The sequence below is a fragment of the Elaeis guineensis genome, chromosome 3, assembly GCF_000442705.2.
Source record: "Elaeis guineensis isolate ETL-2024a chromosome 3, EG11, whole genome shotgun sequence".
NCBI lineage: Eukaryota > Viridiplantae > Streptophyta > Magnoliopsida > Arecales > Arecaceae > Elaeis > Elaeis guineensis.
This window is the reverse complement of record NC_025995.2, coordinates 124,525,854-124,550,885: the sequence shown is the minus strand read 5'-3', so window position 1 is coordinate 124,550,885 and position 25,032 is coordinate 124,525,854. Positions and strand designations below refer to the sequence as shown.

The window sequence follows — 25,032 nt, the reverse complement described above, 5'->3', positions numbered from 1 at the left end:
CCCCCATTCCCCCACCCCCACCCCCACCCCCACCCCGGTGCCGTCCTCCCTCTCCCGTCCAAGGGACTTCTTCTATTCCTGAAGCCCGGATAGGATCAAGAACCCTCCGAACCCTACGTGCGATCCTCACCGCCGGAACCCTAGATCCTCCTGGCAAACCCTTGCTCCCGGGATCGAGCTGGCGATGGACCATACATGGCGGTTCCTGCCGGTTCAAGGCCACCTATGCCCAGTCTGCTCAACCCCTCACTTCCCCTTTTGCCCGCCTCCGCCCGCGTTCGATCGTAATCGGTACGCCAGCGAGCACCTCCGCTGCTTCCCTCCCGATGTTCACCCGCCCTTCTCCCAGGACCCTCGATTCCCTTGGCCCCTCTACGACCCGCCGTTCCTGGACCCTAGGGCGGCTCCGCCGATGCCGTTCCGGATGCTGGGGGCAAGAGGCTCGGAGCCTTGGGGCAGGATCCCTCATCCTGGTTACCTTCTGCCTCAGCGGTTCGTTCAAGAAGAGTTGCTGGAAAGAAAGAACTCCCGGAAGAGGATGCGAATAGAAGATTTTGCGATGGTAATCTTCCTCCTCTTCCACAGGGTTCATTCAAGAAGAGTTCTTAGAAAGAGAGGACTCCCGGAAGAGGATGCGAGTAGAAGAACTTGCGATGGGTAATCTTCCTTCCTCCTCCACAGCCCTACAATCGGTACGATTACGCCCCTGGCAGGATTTCAGCGGATGATGAACGAAGATTGAATTTGCTTTGAGATCACGGGCGCCAAAATTCTACGGAATGGCCGCAGCAATTGAATAGTGAATCCCCTATCGGCCACGATGGCATGCAGCGTTGGATCCGATCACGGTGGCTACGTTGGTTGGAATGGTCCAATGTTGGCCAGCAAAATCACCGTCTGCAAGCAAATGCATTCGTGGAATATTGGAATTCCCCGGGAGCTGTGAATCCTCATAGCATCTACAAGGATTATAACCTTCAACCTGGGGAATACGTGGATGCAAGAAACATTCACCCTGATGCTTCTTTTCTGCCTCCCCAAAGTTATAGACAGGGTGATTCTGGAGTAGATTCAGAAAATCATACAGCTAGCATTGCAGAGGAACGAGCCTTTTATGATTCTCGGCAGCAAGCTTCATATATGGCACCTGATTATGTGTCGCAAGGTCCACAAGGGAAGTATTATCCTAATGATCACCAACAGATCAATCTAGCAGAGAAATCCTTTCATGGATATCCAAAGCATTCTCAGAATTCTGAAATGGGTAACTATCAGCAGGAACAGGAAAGCTCCCATCCATTGGATATGACGCAACACCCTGCAGAAGACAAATATAAATTCCATGGCCAGTATTCTGACGTGATGCGAACTCGTTGTGAACTTAAGCCTCCAGTTCCCTAGGATGTTCATAAGCCGTTTGAACCTGAAACTTTCACTTCGGTAGTACAAGCTGGTCCAGGTGGTGGCAAACAAGGAGGCTATCTGCCCTTGCCAGCTAAAAGTAACGTTGGTGTCATGGCTGAAGAAACGCTTGGTATACTAATACACCATAGGTGCTCTCCCTGAATTTAGCCTTTGGCATCCCCTCTTCATGTTTTGGACTTAAAAAGTGAGGCTGATGTCCTTGTAAACCTTCAAATGGAAGTATGGCACTCTTTCCTCGACCCACAAAATCGCATGAGCAATAAAATGTTACTCTATTAGACTTGTATCATTATTGTTCCAATTACAGTAAAATTAAGAGGAAAAAAAACTTGGAGCTGTATTTCCACTTCTCAGAACCGTGAGAATATTTTAAGGTATCATCAGGTTTCATCTTTTTTTCCTTGTCCATCGGAATGCAAGTAGCAGGTGGGCAACAGCTTACAGCTGTTGTTGATCATAAATGACCCATACAAAGTTTCTTTATGTGACAATATGTGTATGAATTTTAATGGTTATTGATTCTAATTTTGCCCATGAATTACAAAAAGTTAACATGGCAGTGAATAATCTCCTCACCTTTTTGACAAGCTTTCTACCCTACAGTCCCTGCCACTGTTTATTGTGTACGTTGTATGTTTCCAGCTTGCTGTTCTATAGTGGCTATTCAGCAGCTTGCGTATTTTGTGACAGTGAGAATGTAAAATTTTCACAGGAGGTGCCTACTGAATTTCCAAATATACTTTGAAGCCTCTTGATATATTATATAAATGTGCCGTCATTCCAATATTTGTCTCTACATTTCCTTTCTTGCATGCATCAAGGTCCAAACATTTTTCATATCTGTATAATGAACATAAGGAAGTTATATACAATGATTATGATGCATAATGAACCAAGCAGTATGCTTCTGTATTTTTCTCTGTGTTGTCAACTGTATGTGTGATCTTTCCAAGTTTTTTGCCTTATCACCTGTTGCTGGTTTGAGTAGACTGTTACGAGGTAACTTGGGATCTGTTCTTCTTCCCTCGCTATTGTTATAGTGGCGATTCTCTTTTTTGTTTGTTCTTTTGATATAGCATTCTCTGCTTGTCTCTTTCATATCTGACCTTTTCTATAAATTTTCCTTATATCATCAGGCATGCATGCAAAGCAAATGTGAGTTGCTTCATAGTTTTACTTTTTCCTTTTTTCAGTGCTAGTGTACCAGCCCTTGTTTTTTAAAAAGGCTGTTGTGCCCTTTCAGGATTCCAACCCATTAATTGATGAAGAGGACGCTGTATGGATTACCATGCAGAGCAACATCAATGAGTCTAAGAGGAGATTCTGTGAGCAACTTCATGCTGAAGGGGAGTCCTTCAAGGCAGTCTTTGACAGAAGGGGGCAGTGCATTGGGGGTCTCGACAATGTCGAGGATGAGTAGCAGTATTTCTGTTTATCATCCATTCTGTTGAGTAGGCCAGTTTTGGTCCCTGACCTCTGATCCTTGGTGATCATGCTGCTGATCTCTTACTGCTCTAGGCTAGAGGCAACACACTGCACCCATAGGAGAAGCATTATGGGCTCAGAGTGCTGCAAAGAAAGATGTTATCATTTTTTACATTGAAAAAGAAAAATCCACTCACCATGTTCTGTATGTTGGTTTTTTTGTATTTTATTCAATTGTATTTTCGCTGGACTGATTTTTTTTTTTTTTGATTTTTTTGCTAAGATGGAGTATTCATACAAGTCTAGTATGAATTCAACTAAAAAGATTAGAAAAAAAATATCACATAGGGGCTCAGGAGAAGTCCCCTGATCAATCCACAGCACCTCGCCTATGTGCTCCACCATGAAGGATGTGACCTAGTCAGCGGCGCTATTCGCCTCCCCAAAGATGTGCCTAATGTCCATAGATGTGGTTCCCCTCAGCAATCTCAAGATATCAGCCAGCAATGGATGTGTGGTGCTGGATTGATTCCAACAAGAGATCCAAGAGGGAACGACCGTATTGGAAGGCTGCATCCACAATAGGTATTTAATTTGAAGGAATATAAATGTGAGGCTCAGCTGTCTTTTGAAAGTTTAGTGATGGTTTGCCTTTATTTTAATCACTGCTACCTGCATTTGTTAAATCTTAAATTAATTAGAAATTTTTAAGTTACCTCAAACAGCAGAAGTGAGTTGATATCTGTAACCAATTCCTAAAATATTACACCAATACTTGGACATCGTTTTTATTTTGTTGTAATTGAATTTCTGACATGTAAGATACCATGACAAAAATGTTTAGACAAAATTTACTGCTCAAGGACATGCTTTTCTGAAATAGAACCGTTTCATTCCAAAACCCCATCTGAAGTAAAAGTTTTGGCTGGTTGGTCAGAACTTTAATTGTTGTTGAATTTCCAACTCTTGCACCAAGGAAGAATGCATTACTACCTCATGTCATAACAGGAGATGTGAAAACTGAAAGAACAGTGATTTTATAATGGGAGAGATGTGTTCGGGTATTTGTAATGCTCCACTTCATATTTTCGCTCTTTCTATTTTATTCATCATGGTTATTTTTGAATATATCAGTTTTGGTAAATGTTAAACCTGGTTTCAAGTAACTGCATCAGAGATGTGTCCAAGTCATGATATGCTGTTTGGTTGTTGGTCTCTTAATACAAAGTGTGGATTATTGGCTAATTCATTGAATAAGTAGAGGGCATGTTATCCAGGAGGGATCAGCAACAAAGGGAGAGATTGGCAAGATGGTGCACAGGCCCAACATTGTATTGATGTTTGCCTCACGTCAAGCCTCTCTGATATTCAAAATTCTTGGTGAAGCCTATATGTGAACCTAGATCTCTTGATATAACAATTTGGGACTTCATAAACCTGACTTGTTGGCAGCTTCTAAGTTATCCAATATTTGATATGGTTCATGCATTTAACAAATTAAATAGATATACAAGCATCATATGCCCTACATATTTATGGTCATATGAAACGTCTCCATGTCTTGGTTTATGTTTGTGGATGCATTATTGTGGACAAATTAGTTGCCCGGTTCATATTACTTTAATCTAATCCCTTTATGTCCTGCTTCTTTTTCTTATTTTTGTTTTATCTTGTTTTATTGTTACTTCTCTGAAACAGATGAAGAGATCATCAAAGGAGAGGAGGGAGCATGACTTTTGGGGTGTTGCCTGCACTTTTTTTTTCATATATATTTTGGTTAATGTTTATTGTGTTGATTGATCACTTGTTTCACATTGTTTTTGTTTGACTTGTATATATAAGCCTTGTGATCCTCATGAACTTCATCTGTTCATGGATTTTTTTTTTTTTGTTTCATCGATGCATTATCATAGATAGATCTCATTCATTTCACATAATCTTCGTTTGACTCGCATAGTATTATTGCAGTCTTATTTAACTTCATCTTTCCAAATTTTCATGCATGCATGAAGATTGTTAAAGACATTCTCAATCTACTATTTCATTTCGTTAGTTTTCATAAACAAATTCAATGGCTTTATCTTTCTCTCTCTCAAATAACATGACATGAAATGGAACTTTTCCCTACAGCTTTAGTAAGTTGGAAGATTTTTGTATGCTAAAATATTTAGTTATATACTTGAGTGGTAAGCTGTTGAAATCCTTGCAGCCTGCGGTGCTCATTATATGCTTGGAAGTGCCTTGATAGCTCTGCATGAACTGAGATTCCTAGACTGTTGCAAATGGTGTGCACCTGCTTATATAGATATCTTGTTTTGGGTTCTATGTGGTGGGCATGTGGCTACTGGTTATAAATGTAGCACTAGGATGTCAGTCTTATTTATTATCTTAAAATTTAGTTAGTACCCTTTGCGTTTTAAGTTCTTCAAAAATTTCAAACCTTTTCATCCGCTGGAGCTTTGGCAAAGCTGCTTATATCCAAATATACCTTATCAAGCTAGTAAAATCCTTTTATAATTGTAATAGGGATCCAATTCAATTCCTCCACCCTTTACATGACGGTTAAGGATCTTATATAGGAATCTATCCACGTTGCTCGTGGTCTATGGCCTCCTTTGTTCCTTTTTATTTTAAAAAAACTAATTTTAAGTTTAAAAATTTCTAGAAAGTTTTGCAAGAATATAGGAACTTTTTCAATTTAAAAATTTGGCTAGAATAAAATTGTCTCAGACTCTGCTGCAGTATCTCACCAACCCAAAATATGATCAAGTTCTGAATACAAGTTTGCATAACATAATAATTTGCTGATTTTAGAATATAACTAGTATAAAATAAAACTTACATCGGTCTTGCGCAAGCTTGTTATCTTTATACTATCTTGGTTTATTATTCTCTAGCAGGTTTTAGTATTAGTTATTTATACTACATATAATTTTTTTGATGTATTTTCTCTCCTATTCAAAACTTCTATAGAAGGTACTAAAAAAATAAAAATTCATGTTGGAGGGGGAGCGGCATCCTTCCGCACTAGCTCACCAATCCGTTGGCCCAGGTTGTGAAATTTCACAAGGTTGTGAATATTTGATTTTAAAATATAATTAGTATAATAGAAAATTTACCTTGAGCAAGTTAGTCAATATGTTAGCTCCATATTTTACTTGTTTATCGTGCTCTAACAAGTTCTGATGTTAGTTATTTATTTATATATTTATTATGGATTAAACTCTATTTTTACAAATATGTATAAATTCTAAGTTTTCAACACTGATAGACTTGTTGGGGCAGCCCACCCACCCTGCTCGAGTCTGATGTATTTCGGACATATCTAACTCTTGGTTTTAAGTCTGGAAGGTTGAGTCAGATATGAAATTTGAGCCTATTCATTAAACAAGCCGGACTTGGGTTCACATCAACAAAGCCTTAGCTTGACCTGAGCTTGGAACGTATATAAATATAATATGTATCATAGATGGATGCCTAGCTTATCATTAAGTCTTCGACGCTAATTGATGGAATCTTCTCAACATAGTAATGCCTTCAATCACTGAGCATTGTCCGACAGTTTCTCAATCTCATCACATTCCTTGGTTCCTCTATGCCAAGAGAGGCGCAGAGTGGTAGCAGCATTGGATTTTGAGAAGGGTGAAGCCCAAAGTCCTTGCACACCACCTCTGCCTTCTCTCTTAGCTTTCCTTTCTCCATGACTCCAAGTCTTCTCTTGTCATCTGCTCCAACGTCATTGCCCTTAGTCCTACCTTCCTCCTGCCCATCAAGAGATCTTTGGGCCCTACCATCTGCTTCAGTCCCACATCCTCTGGCTCTCCACTCCCACATTGTTGCCGACCTCCTTCAGTCCCACATCCTCTGGCTCTCCAACTTCCACATTGTTGCCGACCTCCTCCAGTCCTTCATTAGCCCTCCATGACCTCATGTCCCACCCTGTCAACTGTCTAAATCTCACCAATGCTGTTGACATGCATCATGGGATTAAGCTCAAGCTTCGCCGGCATCTCCATTATTGAGGATGAGATCTAATAACTCTCCAACACCAGCAATAGGCGCAGATTCGAGGCCACGAAGATCTTCTACATATCCAATGTGCAAACAGTGCAGTAGAAATCTGATAGTTGGTTCGAAAGCTCAAAACTTGATCAGTAGCTGGATCAAATTTAGAAAGTAGCTTAAAGGCAGGGCCGAATTTGGGCTTAATTAAATTAAATGATACTTGGGTTGACCCCGGCGTGAATGTGATCCGACCTACTTATTGAGCAGGTCCACATGACATGGCAAGAAAATCCAACTCGAGGAAGGTAGGGTTATATTTGTCCAATTCCTTTAAAATATACATAATTGAAAAAAAATTATAACTGGTACTGAGTTTGTAAAATAAAAAGGAGGATTAATTTTTTTATAGTATCCTCAAATCTTAGGAGTGCTTTTTTACGAAGAATACTTCCAGGAAGGAAAATGGCGGCAAGGCGACATAGCGACACAAACGTGTTCGTAACCGTCGATAGAGCATGTGTCGCCAGCCTACCGCCTTGTGTTCTCGCGTTCCCTAGCCTTCTCTCTCCTACGGCTATAAATACCCCGGGTGTGAGCGAGGTAGGAGATGTCTCGGCGCTGGGCTCTGCGTGGAGTGAAGCGGGGTGAAGAAAAAGCTTGAGAGAGCGAGAGCTCGAGCTCAAACGAAGGAGAAGGGGAGGAGGGGAAGAAAAATCCACCTTCGTCTCCGGGAGCAATGACGGACGGCCATCTCTTCAACAACATCCTTCTCGGAGGACGCGGCGGAACCGTAATCCCTTTCTCCCTCTCTCCAGTGTTTGTCTCGCGTTCGGCTCTCTTTTGATCTTCTAGGGTTTTGATCTTTGTTTATTCTTTTTTTCTTCTTATTCTTCATCTTCTTCTTGTTTTTTACGATTTCAAGGAAGCATATAGAGTTTTCTTTGTCTTTGTCCATTATATCTGGATGTATGTTTATGTGAGGGGAGATCCATGCATTTCGCGTTCCTATGGTTTATTTTCTTGGTGTCTGTTTGGTTGATCTGGGAAGGTTGAACATGTTGTTCCTTTGAAGGCTTTGGAAGTTTTTCTATTATTGAAGTGCTCGATCGTGGATTTTAAGTCTGTTTTTCTTTCCCGTTTAACGAATATTTCGTCACTTTTATCAGTTGTTCCTCTCATAAGGTTTCCTCCCCTTTTATGGTTAAATAAGGGCAACGAAACAGAGGCGGTACTTGGGCCCGCTGGTGCTAATACGTTCGCAATATTTTATTTGAGATTTTTTTTGCATTTTTATTTGTGTTACCGTGGGATTTTGTTTATTTGTTACCACGGAATTTTGTTTCTTATGATATTTTTCCATGTCTTCTGTCAATTTTATTGATGATGAAACTGGTGATTTTTCTATTTCGCGTTTACCATTTTGGACTAATTCTTTTCCCTTAAATAAATTATAGATATCATCTGTCCATTGTATCTGGTTTCACAAATTCAATTGTCACTTGTGCTGATGGTTTCTAGGATACTTGTTTTAGCTTTTGCTTATAGAAGAAACGTTCTTCATAGCTCCTGGGAACCTTTTACGTTATCTGGTGCACCAATAAAGAAAAATGTTTCCAAAAAATCGTTTATAACCTATTTGGTCATCAAACACCCTTTGAATAAATGAAGTTCTATTGCTTTGCTTAAGTTTCTCACACTTACCTATTCATTATTTTTGTATATTATATTTGTGCAATCAAAAAGCCTGGAAATTTTCAGTTAATCTCTATAAATATTGCTACTGTTCTGTGCTCTTTGGAATTTGGAATTATATAACTGAAAGTTTTCAGAATACTTTGCTATGCTGAAGTTCCACTGGTTTTCATATGGGTGCATGCAGAACCCAGGGCAGTTGAGGGTACATGCAGGCGGGATTGCATGGAGGAAGCAAGGTGGTGGAAAAATTATCGAAGTAGACAAAGCAGATATTGCTTCGCTGACCTGGATGAAAGTTCCCAGGGCGTATCAGCTTGGGGTGAGAATCAAGGATGGCTTGTTTTACAAGTTCATTGGCTTCCGTGAACAGGTGGTTCTCTGAAACCTTTTTCAGTATATGTTAAGTAATAGATATTGCTAATTTTAGTTCGAAAAACATAAATCGTTTGGAAAATATGAAAAGGTAGGACTTACTATAAATTGCACAAAAGAAATCAACAATTGTAAGATGTCAACAGAAGTTTCTTAAAATATGAGCCTGATAAGGTTTTTGAATGTTTCTCATTCAAAAACTATGATGAAAGAGTTAATGCGACCAAAATGTTAAATAAGCTTGATACTCATGTTGTAGGAAATGTGGGTTGCTGATCTCGAAATGTAGGGTGAAGTGCTTTTGTTGTGATGGCATGCTAGTTAATTTTAACTTCTATAAGAATTTTGTGTTATGAATTAACAATGAATGCATGGTTCTTATTAACATGTATTAGCTAGATAGTTAGCAATAAAGGGGCCTAAGATTAGATGAAAGAGTTAAGGTAAGGGCCAAGGTTCTTTTGTATCTGTATGGACTATAGTACTGGTACCTTATTGGTATGGTATGGTACAACATTGTATGAAAACCAAGTCGGGAGACCCTTTTCTCAAGCCCCGCTATGATAATGTTTGAAATTGAGTAGTATGGGTTGGTACAGCACAAAACTGGCCAGGATTAGTTGATTTTTCATGATAGAGCCTGAAGCAGGCCCTGTGCTATATCGAATCTCAGTACCATTCTAGATTCCCTTATTGGTATGGTACGGTATGCCTGGTACTAGATGTTTCATGTTACATGTTGGTATAGTGGACCATGATATGGTCATAAAGATGTTGTGGTTGACAAATTTTGCTAAATGGTTTATACAAGAGTCAAGAATGAACTGATTTTATGGAAAAAAAACTGTTTAGTTGCCTTTTTTAGAACCTGTCTTTTACCCATTGTTTTAAAAACCGGTTGGTACGTGCATTACATGGCTTGGCCTGAAATTGCTATGCTAATTATCATAGGTGGCACTATATGGAACTTGGATATGAGTGCTTGATTTATCTGGGCAAAACCTGCTATCATAGCCGGTGCTCTACAAGTTTAATGCGGACCATTTGATGACCTAGAGACTGTTAGTTTTAATGCTCAAGGAGCAGATCTCTCGAAGTGATGGATGATGATTGATCATTGAGATAGTCAATCATTGATAGTTGAATTTTCATGGCAAGATTCTAGAGTTTTATCTACTAATGGGGATACTTTGTTAGGTGAATTATGTAAAATGATTGTGGATAATTGATGTTAATTGATGTTATGTGATTGCTGAATATCTTTATTTTATGGTTGATGTTATATGATTCTGGATATTTTTATTGTATGAGATGTTATTTTGCTTCCTGGATCATGATAACTCGTCATTAGATTGTGGGCCTTTATATTATGTGGATGTTGACATGATCTTTTAATGTTTGGTGGATGATGTTTTATAGCATTGTCCTTAATTATTTTCAGTATTTTTGCATGAAGTTGATGTGAAAATATTAGTTTTTGATCCTTAGCAAGGAAACATATTGATATATTTCACCAGCTTGCTTTAGGTATATCGCACCAGCTCTCCAGCATTAATTATGAAACCCATCGGCCACTACATGTTTGCAATTTGCTTTTTAATACATTGATTTTGCCAAAAATTGTAAGTCATAAAATCTAAATGATTTCTACTCATATTCACAAAGATTTATTTACAATTAATCATATTTTCTAGTTATTTGTTTTATATATAAACTTAGAGGCAACTCTAAAAGTTTTTTTTTTTTTAATTTTGAGGGATTTTAGAAGGTGTTTAATTAAGGACCGTCGAACTGGATCCCGTGCCGGCCAATTAGCGATACGGGTCCGTACCAGTCCATGTTGGGCTGAACTGATAGGGCAGAGAAGGGGAGAGGGAGAAGAAAGAGAGGAAGAGAGGGGAGAGAGAAGGAGAGGGACAGGAAAAGAGGGCCTTCGGTGGCCGTTGGAGGCCATCCGAACTCTTGCCGAGCTCGATAAGGGCGGAGGGAGGGAAGGAGAGAGACAGGGAGATCTTTACTGGGTCTTTGGAGGCTGTCAGAGGCCTTCGGACGGATGGTGATGCCGCCACGACGACTCCGACGGCCGGCGAGCTAGTGTCGAGGGACTTGAGGGCAGTCGAGGTCGAAGGAGGGCCTCCGTTCTCCTTCAGTGAGAAATAGGGGTTCGCTCTTGTTTCACTTTTTTTTTTTTTGGCTTTTATTATGTGAAGTCAGCAATGCAGTTACCACTTCAACCGAAATTATAAAAAAAGAAATAAAATACAGTGTTGTAGATTTCAATCAAAATTATAAAAAAAGAAATAAAATACGCAGTTGCCGACTTCGCACGATAAAATCAAAAAAATGCAAAACAGAGACGAACCCCTGTTTCGCATTGGAGGAGTGGAGGCCCTCCTTTGGCCTCGACCACCCTCAGATCCCTCAGCACTGGCTCATCGACTGTCAGAGACGTCGCGGCGGGATCACCATTCGTTCGGAGGTCTCCGATGGCCTTCGAACATTCGGTAAGGATCCCCTTTTCTCTCTCCTTCCTTCCTTTCGTCCTTATCAAGCACGGTAAGAGCTCGGATGGCCTTCGAAGGCCCTCTCTTTCTCCCCCTCTCCTCTCTCCCTCCTCTCTTTCTTCCTCTCTTTATGCTCCCCTTCCTCTGAGATGGCTGCTGTGCCATTTTGTATGCCAGAATTGGATCGATTTCCTATCAGTAGGGTTCAACACAGCCCGAATCATTTGGTTTGGAACCGTTCAGAGAATGATGTATAAATGTTTAATGAATAATAAATTAATCAAACAAGGAAATGTTAACTAGTTACTCATGCAATGACATGGCCGGAGAATTGTCATTCAAAATCAGTTATGACCCTTATTAGGAGTAAAAGATAGCATTGATAGTTTCTTGAAGATGAGAAGAAAGATTGGATAATTTTATGGATGTCTAAAGTTCATCTATTATAAGAGTGATTTTTCTTGGTTACTAGAAAAGATAAACATGCAATGCATGTGTGAAGAAAAATCTATAGCTATGCATTGTTATGGAAAAAATATATATATGTATTCACAATACCATGAGATATTTCAAATGGATCATAGTTTATATGGTTTATTGTTGTGCTCTGATACCACTTGTTGGGAGACGAAGAAAGAAGAAAGAGAGAGAAAAAATACCACAAACAAATCAAGATAACGTGGATCGACCTCAAGCCTACCTCCACGATGCGTGCAAGCTTCACTACGAGAGAAAGAAAATCAAACAAATACAAGAGGAACTTACCACTCAACCTTTGTACAAAGATCTCTCAACAAGAAGCCCCAAAATCTCACAAAAGCTCTCTGAAATCTCTCAAAAAGTCTCTCTGCACAACCAAGACGTCACTAGTTACCTCCTGCAACATACGGTTCATCAATCGGAGCTATATAGGCTTCAGAATCTCCAAAATAGCATTTCAGTAGGAGACCGATTTCAAATCAAATCCAAAAATGATTGGACCGTCCGATCGTGATCGGCTCGCACCAAAGCTGCCCGATCGCATACATCAGGGCCACAGATCAAAATCGAAGTCATCCTCGTCCGTTAGATCCTCACCGCATTGGATTCCAGCCGCTCGATCGCACACTCACAGCCATCGTGGGATGGTGCCCAGGTCACATCTCAGTCGCCCATTCGCGCCCATGGTTCCTATTGTCGAATTGCACCTGGAACGATCCCCACTGTCCAGTCCACCTACCACATGGTAGACTGCACCAGATCGCTGGTCGTGCTCGCTTGGGCCGACCCAGCACGCTGCACTGTTGGGCTCGGCCTACACCGCTGTCGGCCTGCACCGACCTGTGGATCCCATCCGACGGCTTGTGCATCGTACCACTTGCCCCTGGCCTTCTCTCACGCATATCTCCTCCGTCTGAATTCTATTTAGGCTGTTCTTGGGCTTGTTGGATTCTGTTCGTCGTCTTGGATCTTGTTCTAAGCTTATTATGGATCGAATTTCGAGATATATTTTCTCAATAATTTCTATCTCGATTCGATATTTGACCTCCATCTGTCTTTAAGAGCCTGTGATCCATCTCGCCCCTATGCCCTGAGGCACGTCTGCTGTTTCATGGATTGGCAAACGTGGGAGTCGAGCCAGACCGCTCGATCCCACTTCATCATGGATTGTGTCCACTCTGATCAAAGATTGCTTGGGGAAGTCTCCTGTGGTAATAGGAACTTCATTCTGTGATGTCGTCTCTCGTCCTCCTGAATTTCCGTCTCGTGTCCGATCTAACTCCATCTGGAGTTTCACTTCGTACTAGCCTCTCCCTGGCTCCTGAAGCTCCACCTCGCACTGGGCTCCTTGTCAGGTAGTAATATTCTCTCATTCTCTTCTTCTTCTTTAGAATAATTCTATTACCGTGCATAACCTTCAGGATTCCATCACCAGCTATCCACCTGTAGCAGTTTGAATCAGTCTGCTCAGTGATTGGCCTCAGGCCTACCTCCATGAGGCGTGCAAGCTTCACTACGAGAGAGAAAATCAAACAATACAAGAAGAACTCACCACTCAACCCATATACAAAAATATCTCAACAAGAAGCTCCAAAATCTTATAAAAGCTCTTTAAACCTCTGAAAAAGCTTCTCTGCACAATCAGGACATCACCAGCTACCTCCCGCAATAAATGGCTCGTTAATCGAAGCTATATAGGCTCCAGAATCTCCAAAATAGTGTTTCAATAGGAGATCGAGTCCAAATCAAATCCAAAAATAATCTGGGCCATCCGATTGCGATCGGCTCGCACTAGAGCCGTCCAATCGCGCACATCAGGGCCACAAATCACCTGATCAAACCGGAGTCATCCTCATCCGTCGGATCCTCACTGCAACCGATTCCAGCTGCTCGATCGCGCACTCACAGCCACCGTGGGATGGTGCCTAGATCACATCTCAGCCGCCTATTCGCATCCATCGTTCCTGCCGTCGGATAATGCTTGGAGTGATCCCCGCTGTCCGATCCACCTACCACATGGTAGATTGCGCTAGATCGCGGTCCATGGTGGATCAAGTGGGCTGGCGCCCGTGCTTATGGGCCGCGCTCGCTTGGGTCGGCCCAGCATGCTGCACTGCCGGGCCTGGCCAGTGCCACCACCAGCCTGCGCTGGCCCGTGGGCCCCATTCGGTGGCTTGTGGGCCGTACCACTTTCTTCTAGTCTTTGTTCATGCGTATCTTCTCCATCTGGACTTCGTTTGGGCTGTTCTTGGGCTTGTTGGATTCCGTTCGTCGTCCTAGACCTCCTTTTAGGCTTATTGTGGATCGAATCTCGAGGCAGTTTTCTTCAACATTTATTTTGCTTTAGGTAGTTTGTTCTTATGCATGTGCAATTGGAGTTGAGGATAAGCATGGGATAGTGCTGGATTGTGTTGGCAGGATAGAATGCCACTACATATATTTTATGATCCGATAGGGCATTAATGTAATCTTTTAATATATAGTTTATGTACTTTTCCAACTTCGCCAGTTTATCTTTTAACATTGACTAATGCTATGATATCCAATACTGGAATCAAAAGTTTGTTTGTTCGCGTGGCACTTATATTAGGCTTGATGGCATTCACGAGTGTGTGGGCATAAAACACCAATCCTCCTAGTGTCATATGGCATCAACAATGTGGAGAAACCATCGAGCCTTGTGGCAATTTTTTTTTCTATTATTAAACATTAAAATGTCCGATACTTACCACTTTTGCCAATTGCCTGTCTTTTGGATTTGTTTTGTTCAAATAAGGAGAGAATTTATATTGATGTTATGCCCACTTTATATCACTTCAAAAAAAGCAATATTTATTTTGGGGGGGGGGGGGAGAGAGAGAGAGAGAGAGAGAGATTTGCTCATAATCTTGGTGGGTTGGGTGGGATAACAAGATAAAGATTGCATGTGGGAGATTTGTCAAAGAAGGTTATAAATGAGATCTTGACCAGTGTTTTGAAATGCAGCTCATGCATCTGCATATGCGGTGCAGCTTAGTGATTGCATTTTATTGGGGTTGGGCTGCATTGTGAGGCATTTAGGCATCTATGTATGGCTGAGACATGATGTATGGTGCATATTGATTGTGATAATGATGGATGATACGGTCATTTACCGAAGAAGATCAACATTTTGAGTGCCTTCTTAAAAGCTGTTATCTTACATACTAATGTTTTGCTTTAGCTGGGTATTTTAAACTCTATTGTAGGTTATGTATTTTTGTTTCATGTTTCTGTTATTGTTCAATTTGTAAATTTCTTTGTTGCATTGATGTACCTGAATTTCAGCATAGTTCATAGGCTTTTTTTTTTTTTTCTTTTTTTTTTTATAAATTTTAAGGTTAACTTATTGTACTACATGAAAGCAGGCTTTTGAATAAGTGTTGAAGTGTACACTTAAAGTTTCAGTTTTTTTAAACTTATTTTTCTGATTTTTTACTTACATTTACCTATTTTATGAAATCAATTTCTTTGTAAATATTTCTAAAATACCAACCCCACAGATGGGACTGCATATGCACTGCATTCGGCTACTACTTTGATCTTTATAGAACATTTCAAAATTCTGTTCTTAATCTCTCGGATGTTAAAATACAACTTCATAATCTAGGAATATTCCTCCTGGATTTTGTCTTTCATTTTTTTTAACCAAAAGCACTCTCATTTGTGTAAAATGTATAAATTATCTCAGTCAGTTATTTGCTCTTCCATATTTGTAGATTAAATTCCAGAATTACTCTGCATTTTCTGGAAATCAGTGATATTTTGAAAGATTTTTCTAAAATCAAATTAGTTGTTTATCTACTAAAGAAAGGAAATTAGACTGGGTATGGATATCTAAACAAGGAGAGATTTTGAAAATAATTTGAATAGGTTTTCCAAAATACTTAAATGATTCCAGTTGTTAAAAAGGAAGGAAAATTCTCCTCCACCCTTGACAAGTCTAGTGACAATATCCAAATTAGTCTCAAATTTTGAAAATCAATAATATTTTGCAAAGACTTTTAAGACCAAACTATGGATTCTGGCTGCTAAAAAATGAAAGAGAAATCACTCACTGCCTCTACTTTTATTTCCATATCCATCCATTTTGATTTGAGGTGAGATAGGCATTTCTTAGTGTGGGTAGATTTTGATATCTTGATTTCAAAAGATACATTTGAAAAAAAAAAATTACATAAATAATATTTTATAGTTTGTGTATAAGGTAAATTACAGTTTATGTATCCATTAAACGTGCATTGCACTTGCCTGGTTGCCAGTAACTTTTTAAAATAGATGGGCCTCTAAGAGTGCTTACACTGACCTAGTATAGAAATAATTTGATTGTGGGTTATATATATATATATATGTGTGTGTGTGTGTGTGTGTGTATGTGTATGTGTGTGTGTGTGTGTATGTATATGTGTATATATGTATATGTATATATGTATATATGTATGTATGTATGTATGTGTGTGTGTGTGTGTGTGTGTGTGTGTGTGTGTGTGTGTGTGTGTGTATATATGTATGTGTATATATATGTATGTGTATATATATGTATATATTTACATATATATATGTATAGATGTATATATATGTATGTATATGTGTGTGTGTGTGTGTGTATATATATATTATAGCTGAAAGGACAGTTGATCAATTCTTGCTTGACTTAAAAGATGCATGCCAAATCTTTTAGATGTCCTTTCCAAAAGAGCAAGGAGTAGTAGTTAATTCTTTACCTAGATAGAAACTAGCAATAAGAAAGAGTCTGACATCTTGGTCTAACCTTTATTGATGAAGATTATTCTTAAAAATTCAGAAAACACCTCCAAGGTTATACAAATAAAGAAAAGAGTTAGGTCTTACTAAATTAGAAACCTGTAAGTGGTGAACCAGACTGCATCACTTTTAAGATTCGTTGAACTAGTACTGTGACCTATATTGGTTGACTACTGATATGGTATGGTATGGGTCTATATCATATCATGCCAGAATGTACCAAAAATGGGAGGAAGAGAGAGGGAGGGAGAGAAAGTCAGAGGCAGTGCCACCACGACACCACTGCCCCTTGCTTAGGCAAAGGCGAGTCAATAAGAGGAGGGGGGGAGAGAGAGAGAGAGAGGAAGTGACAGGTAAATAGAGGATCCAAGGAGCTCCCCATCTTGGCTTGGTTGTCAACTGAGCTGTGGGGTTACTGGGGTCTCGATGGAGGTGGAGATAGAGGGAGGGGAGGAGAGAAGCTTACATGTTGGTTTGCGAGGGTGAAACGAGTGCGATGCTTGAGCGAGTAGGAGGGCGAGATAAAAATTTTTGACTAAATGAAGCAACGAAGGCGAACCTCCCCGTTTTGATTTTATATGCTGAACGATGCCAGTAATCGACCGATCTAGTTCGATATGCCCTAAACCAATAAGGTCGACATGATTTGGCAATCTATGGTTGCTTCTCTAAGTGAGGATTATTCTTGGAAACTTAGCAAAATTCCTTTCCGCAGGACTTCCACAAGTCATACAAGGAACATTGGCACGAAGGAAAACATTTTGGAAACTCTCACAATCTTTCTCCCAACTTTCTCCTTTTACTTTTGCACTTACTATTTCTACCTTCTTTAGTATAGGATCGAGTGCTATATCATTGATATTGCTAATAGGTTAGTAAAGTAATAGGCTAAAAGTAAAGGAAGTATGTGGGGAGCAAAGTAAAGAATTGATATGAACGATTTAAGATATACTTCATATATTTGGGATAATGAAAAACAAGAATTGCCGTATCGGTTAGTACCGGTGTGTGCCAATCATACTGTACTGGTATTGGTACGGAATCAATTTGGTATGGCAGGCATACCAACACTTGGTATGTCGAAGCAATACCAACACTATAATAGGATGGCACTAGTATTTAGATGGCGAACCGCAAAAAATGTCTCCATAATGCTTTAAAAGTTTTTTGATGAACAGTTTTTGCTTTAGAAGCTACAAAGTGCCTTTTTTTTTTTTTTTAACTCAACACCAAACACACCCTAAGAGAAGGTCCTAGATGCTGGAGATGGGATATGTATACAATTGTGGGGCTTGGTGTGAATCTTAGGAGGCTAATCAGTGGTTAGAGATGCATACCTTATTGGTTGCAGCAAGGGAGGGACTCTATCCCTTAGATTTCACAAGAAGTTTTGATGGAGTGGAAAGATGACAATGCTAGACATTTTTGTACTCTATTTTTCTTTGTGTGTTGTAAATAAGCCAAATTCAAATCAAAACTTTCATAAATATTGAGTTGCATATATTATGGATGTTCTTCTCATGCAGGATTGAAAAGTTGGGAATATATTGATTCTGTGATCTATGGCATTATGTTACATAATTAGATGAGTGCTTTTTTTTTGTGGATCAATTATTATGCAATTTTGACATTTTATACTTATCATCATAGGTTGGGCTGTGAATATTTTCTGATGGCTCTAGATAATGGTTGTCTTAATTTTATCTTGTAGGATGTCGCTAACATGACAAATTTTATTCAAAAATCTATTGGAATAACACCAGAAGAGAAGCAGCTTTCTGTCAGTGGCCATAATTGGGGAGGTGTTGATATCAATGGTTGGTGTTATTTTTTTAATTATTGTTTTTTATTTTTAAATTTTTGAAATATCAGTCATCTTAGTTATTACTATCATTGTTGAACGTGCTTTTGCTTCTCTTGAATCAGCAAAATTATACCCCCTTAAACTTAGTTTTTGCCTGGTACTTTTGCAATCTTGAAGTTGCTATATCTAAATCATGATATTGGTATATTTTATTTGAATCCATTGCAAATCCTTCATGGTGTTACCATGAAGTCTTTGCTTTGCTGGTCAAATTGGATGTTTTTTGGGTTGTTTTAACTGCATCTGGTATCATCTTCGAAGTTTTGATGGAAAACATGTTGTTCTTGAAGTGTACAATAAGTTGCACTATGTAGCAGTCAGCATACAATTATTTTGTATCTCTTAAATGCTCAAGACAAAAAGGAATCAATGTGATGATTATGCGAATCAAATGGATTGGTCATTTTGATATGTTTCTATTTCTGCCTACCGTCATTAGTCTTAAATGTGTAAATCAACTACAGTTCTGAAAGACATGCGAAAACCTAAAGCAACACAAACTAGGACACTGATGCTAAGTACTTCAAAAAATAATTTGTGGCAAATCTGATTGAGGCAAAAGATATAAGGAAAATGCAGCTGTGATTTATAAACAACTCTAAACTGAAAGATTTAACAATTATAAGTATCTGCCAGGCATTGGGTTTGACAATATTTTAACATATGACAGCTCAGACATCTTCTGTTTTTGATGCTGTCATCATTTGGCTGTTTAAAAAGAAAAACTGAAATCGAAAAATGTAGAGGGAGGAAAAATGTTAGTTTGGTCAGAGTTTGAGTTGAATCTGCTCAAGAGAGGAGCGAGGCATAGATCAACATTTTGAGGAAAAACAGTGGGGGCAAAAGGCATAGGATTAGTTGCCATGTTCCCTTTTTTTTGTATGTGTATGTGTGTGTTGTGGGGGTCCTTTTTCAAATCAACAAGCATGACAATGAAAGCAATTTCCCAGTACCACTGCCTGTAAGCCAGAGCTGTTGTTATCTATATACATGGGGCATGCTGTCATCATTTAGAAGACTTGCTTATTTCATATAAAAGAAATGGAGCACATGCTTTGTAAATCATAATGTAACAACGCATGGAGGTAAGTGTTTGCAGACTTCTATTAACCGATCTAATCTAGATCATTATTTAATGAAGGTATACGGTCTTTGTTTCCTTTCCATTGTGTCACTCAAATTACATGATTGCAAGCTTCATTTTTACTTGCATTGCAGGAAACATGCTTACATTCTCGGTAGGTTCAAAGCAAGCATTTGAGGTTTCACTGGCAGATGTTGCACAGACTCAGCTGCAAGGAAAAACAGATGTTTACTTGGAGTTCCACGTTGATGACACTACTGGGGCTAATGAGGTATACATCAATGATTCTAACGATTTTGCTATAGGCTTATATCATAGGCATTAGGCAATTGGTTGAGGTGATATTCCCAAGTATATTAAGCTTATCATTAGACCAAATTCTCACTCTGTTCTTGTTTCTGTGCACTTTGAATTGTAAGTCTTATAGATTTTGTTACCCTCTCTTTCTGGAACTCATTTAGGATCCCTTTTCTGTTCCCACTTCTAGCTTCTAAAGCCCTATTACTTCATTGTACATCTTATGGTTCATCTGCAACTGAGCAAAAACATGGAAATATGTCCATGTTCCCTTTGTGTTATTTGGGAAATTGCGTTAGCTCATGAAGTTGATCCTGCTGATAATTTGCTTTTGGAATAAGCAATGAACCACAGAGTTTCTTATGATTTTAGGATTTAAACGTGATATGTTCAGCTCCTTAAGAGGAATAGATATTGGAAGGTTGGAATTCAGTTCCATAAGAAGTGAATGAAATTGAACTTACCAAAATTGTTGTTTTAAAAACATATATGCTATATGTTCAATTTTGGAAGGTGCTCTGCTGCTATGCTTCTCTAAACCATGACATACTGCCCCATCAATCCAAAACTGGGGAGATGGGTTGGAAAGATAAGTGACTTGGAAAGCAAAGAGGCTTGAGAAAGGGAGGTGGCTGACAGAGTCTAGCAGCCTGTCATAACTCGAGCTTTCTATAAAAAAAATTGATGAAATTATGCTTTATTGATTCCTTTAGTAGAATTGTTCCAATGTTCTCGCAATTTTATGTTTCTCATTTTTCTACCATAATGGAGCTTCTGTGGCATTGATATGTTTGGTTAACATTTTGGTGTTTTTTCTACTGCATCTTTCTGACTTATTTCTTTTCCTAATACTATAGAAAGATTCGTTGATGGATTTAAGTTTTCATGTACCTACTTCTAATACTCAGTTTGTTGGTGATGAAAATCGTCCTCCAGCTCAGGTAAATAAAATCAATTTGCACCGGTGTATTTGGCTGAATGCTGGATTTTTCTATGTTGAGCTCATGAGAAATTGACCTTTATTTTTTAGGTTTTACTAGAAAAAATCATGTCATTGGCGGATATTAGTTCATCAGAAGAAGCTGTTGTCACATTTGAAGGAATTGCAATTCTTACACCTAGGTACATGAACCAGCTGTATTTGGGCAATCAGTTTATCTGCATGCATGTGCCTGGGTGGTTTTTTCTGCTCTTTTTTTCCTTTCCTTTTTTTTTTCCGTGGCGGGGGGGGGGGGGGGGGGGTGTATTTTGGGTGCACATCCATTTTTCCTTAGAAGCTGATATAAATTTTGTATCTGCAGAGGGAGGTACAGTGTTGAGCTTCACTTTTCATTCTTGCGACTGCAAGGACAGGCTAATGATTTTAAGATTCAGTATAGCAGTGTTATTCGGCTTTTCCTGTTGCCAAAGGCAGGTTCCTTCTTGTGCGAGTTATTCTTGCATTTCCATTCTCCCACTTTAACAAGTGGTTTCTCTCTGCTGTTGTGGTTTTAAAAGAATCTCATTAATTAATGGCTTACTTTGTGCTTTTGTGTTTCATATGTGTGCTTTAACATTGTATGATCACAATGCCTTCTTCCCTTGAGCATTGTAGCAACTATATTATATTGTGTTTTGTGCAGTCAGGTCAAACTCATACTTTTGCTGTAATCACACTTGACCCGCCGATTCGCAAAGGACAAACTTTATACCCACATATTGTTATTCAGGTAGCTAAGCTATTATCTTTGCTGCATAGTGTTCTTTTGTACCTTAATGGCTCATAATTTGAACTTGATTTTTCCCCAAGTTCAACCATTAAGTGCTTTTCTTTGTTCTGCCTTGTACAAGTTTGAAGCAGAAGCTGCTGTTGAAGGGCGCCTGTCTCTAAGCGAGGATCTCTTAGCTACAAGATACAAGGACAAACTAGAAGCATCATATAAGGTGAAGTATATATTCATACCCCAAGAATTGATTATTGCCTCTATCTTGGCATAATTTGGTTTTTACTGACAATGCCTTGAGTACCCAAATATTTGGGAACCTTTCTTTTTTTAATAGTTATCATAGAGTGGCAGAGAGTTTTAAGCGGTATAGAATGATTAGAATTTTCTTTTGTTTGGACTAGTCAAACAAGTTGGGATTCAGAGCTTGCTGGTCCTATGATATAACTCGTGTTGCATGTCTAGTAATTATGATTAGCGTGCTGAGATCAAATTCAATGCACGAGTTCTTTGTCTCAGAGATGGTGATTTTTGGATTGTCTAACTGGTTCACTAAAGCTGCCACACATAGCAATGTGGTGATCACTTGTTGCATTGTGTAGGAAGCCTGGGGAGATTAAGCACTTGAATGGACACCTTAATGCTCGTATGGGTGCGTGCACACGTGCGTGTGTTGTGCACATGCATGTGCGTGTTAGCATGTGTATATACATATCAGCAAAAAATCTGTTCTATTATGCTAACCTTCATATGTCTCTTCCTCTGTGTGTGTGCATGCGCGCACATTTGTGTGTGCGTGTTAGCATGTGTATATACATATCAGCAAAAAATCTGTTCTATTATGCTAACCTTCACTTGTTGTATTGTGTAGGAAACCAGACGAGATTAAGCTCTTGAATGGGACACCTCAATGCTTGTATGGGTTCAGTGAGCTCATGTGTGTATATGCGCACGTGTGTGTGCGCATGCATATGCGCGCACGCGTGCGCGCACGTGGTTTAGCGTATGTGTGTGGGTTAGCGTATGTGTATATACATATCAGCAAAAAATCTGTTCTATAATGCTAACCTTCATATGTCTCTCCCTGCTCCTGGAAGTCTAATGTATAGAATTTAAAGCTCATTGCTGCTGTCACTTGCCAGAATCATAAGAATGACTATCTCCTATAGAAGTTTTAAGCTCAAATATTGTTTTAGGGATATTGGGATTGCCATCCTTATATGGTAGTTGAGAGAATCTCTTATATAACTTGTTTGGCTTGTTTTTATGCTATTTCTGTACGAGGCATGTCAGATTTCTGCTATAATTTCCGTATAGCATACTATAGCATAGCAGACAAGTGTCTCTTAAGATCTGCAGCTTCACGGAGTTTCGAGGGCATTTGTTCGTTAATTTTTCATGTTGGGTTTGTAGTTTTTTTGGATTGCTACAATTAGAACTGTTGGTATATGTGCAGGGTCTAACTAGTGATGTCTTCATTTGGGTCTTGCGTGGTTTATCTGGTGCCAAAGTGACAAGAGTCAGTTCATTCCGCAGTTGTCAAGGTGGGTATGCAGTCAAGTCATCATTGAAAGCCGAAGATGGATTGTTGTACCCTCTTGAGAAGGGATTCTTCTTTCTACCGAAGCCTCCAACTCTCATTCTTCATGATGAGGTAATGGTTCAGGGGACATATGAGTAACCAACGCTACTTTCTTGTGGTATATTGGCTCATTGTGGTGAGTGCTGTACTCCTAATAAACTGGTGCAGATTGAGTATGTTGAGTTTGAAAGGCATGGTGCTGGGGGCTCAAGCGTGTCATCTCACTATTTTGATCTCCTTGTAAAGCTTAAAAATGATCAAGAACACCTGTTTAGAAATATCCAGAGGACTGAATATCACAGCCTTTTTGACTTCATTAGGTATGATCCCTTCAGTCTTTTACTGCACTTGCCTGGAGTTGCTATCTGATGACTAACCCCTGCTTCCCCTGGATTTATGAAGTGGAAAGGGTTTGAAGATTATGAACCTTGGAGATGTGCAAACCACAAATGGTGTTGCAGCTGTGCTTCAGAATGCTGATGATGATGCTGTTGATCCACATCTAGAGCGAATAAAGAATGAGGCTGGTGGTGAAGAAAGTGATGAAGAGGTGCCATCTATGGTCACTGTAGTTCACCAGTTTTATTTTATTATATATGAATCATGGCACTGCTGATCTTTTTTTTCTCCCTTTTTTGAAAAAAAAAATGTAGGATGAGGATTTTGTTGCTGATAAGGATGATGGTGGGTCTCCTACTGATGATTCTGAAGAAGAGGAGTCTGATGCTAGCGAGAGGGGAGATGATAAAGAAGTATAAGAGAAAACCATTACTTTGTTATTGCTCTTTTTTCATAGACTTGTCTTCTTGTTGAAATTTAATGATATATGCTGATAAAACTGAAGTTACTTAAATTTGCCAATCCAGAGACCTGCTGCCAAGGATTCAAAAAAGGAAGCTGCTGGTACTAAGGCATCATCTACTAAGAGGAAACCTAAGGATGGGGATGAAGAAGGCTCAAAGAAGAGAAGGCAGAAGAAGAAAAAAGATCCTAACGCACCAAAAAGGGCATTGTCAGGGTTCATGTTTTTTTCAAATGCTGAAAGAGAGGTAACTTGCATTCCTGTAGAAACATAGCTGTTCTTTTCAAAATTGGTAACCAAATTATCGTTAGTATAGATCTATATAATGTCTAATCAACCTAGTTCCATACTTTACATGATTTGTTGCTCAAACTGAACTAGCAGCTACATGAATATGCTATATATAGCCTAATATGATCTAGATATTTTTCACTGTTCATAAAACAGTATGTGGGAATGGTTTGGTCTGGGGTCCACGTCAAGATCGCTGATTTACTTCATCCTTGAATTTTACTTTTCAAGAGATTGTTCTTGGTGATGCTCCCTGAACCAAACTTATCTGCCAATGAATGTTTTATTGCAGCTCATTCATACGAGCTTTCTTTTTTTGGGAATTCCACCAGCTCCTCATATAGTTGTTTCCTCTGGAGTCCAGAACTTTCATCTTTAATACTTTCTCCATCCTGTTAGTCTGATTATTTAGTCTTTTTGTGATTAAACTAGCTCCTCGCAAATGTTTTTCCTAGCATTGGTGTTGTCAAATGAGCTGGTCATTTTCATCAAACTGCTTGTTGCTTTTTTCATACTTTTATTGTTACTCCTGCCATTTTCATGAAAATGCTTGTTGCATGTTTTCCCCTCTTAAGTACAATGAATTCTTAATTTCTAAGACCACACTTGTCTGAAATCTGACATTGTTCAAATGGTTGTGAATCTTATTGGATGATTACACTACCTCCTCGCCAACTTCCTTCTCCCAGTGGTGTTACCTTTCATTGATAATGAGCTGCCA

At 39.2% G+C, this 25,032-nt stretch overlaps 1 protein-coding gene across 4 annotated transcripts; it reads left to right on the top strand.

The window, feature by feature from the left end:
• Nucleotides 1-4: 4 nt before the first annotated feature.
• LOC105040322 (FACT complex subunit SSRP1) lies at nucleotides 5-24,267 on the top strand (the record flags this gene model as incomplete). 4 transcript variants are annotated; one of them, XM_073254833.1, is given in 17 exon segments in its annotated part: nucleotides 5-1,799; nucleotides 2,669-3,435; nucleotides 4,549-7,160; nucleotides 7,281-7,645; nucleotides 8,735-8,920; nucleotides 18,400-18,505; nucleotides 19,771-19,907; nucleotides 20,791-20,874; nucleotides 20,964-21,055; nucleotides 21,235-21,347; nucleotides 21,560-21,642; nucleotides 21,764-21,856; nucleotides 23,093-23,290; nucleotides 23,387-23,538; nucleotides 23,621-23,768; nucleotides 23,872-23,970; nucleotides 24,085-24,267. In XM_073254833.1, coding segments are annotated over 14 exon segments (1,728 nt in total), but the record flags the coding sequence as incomplete, so codon positions are not given.
• Between the last annotated feature and the right edge of the window lie 765 nt (nucleotides 24,268-25,032).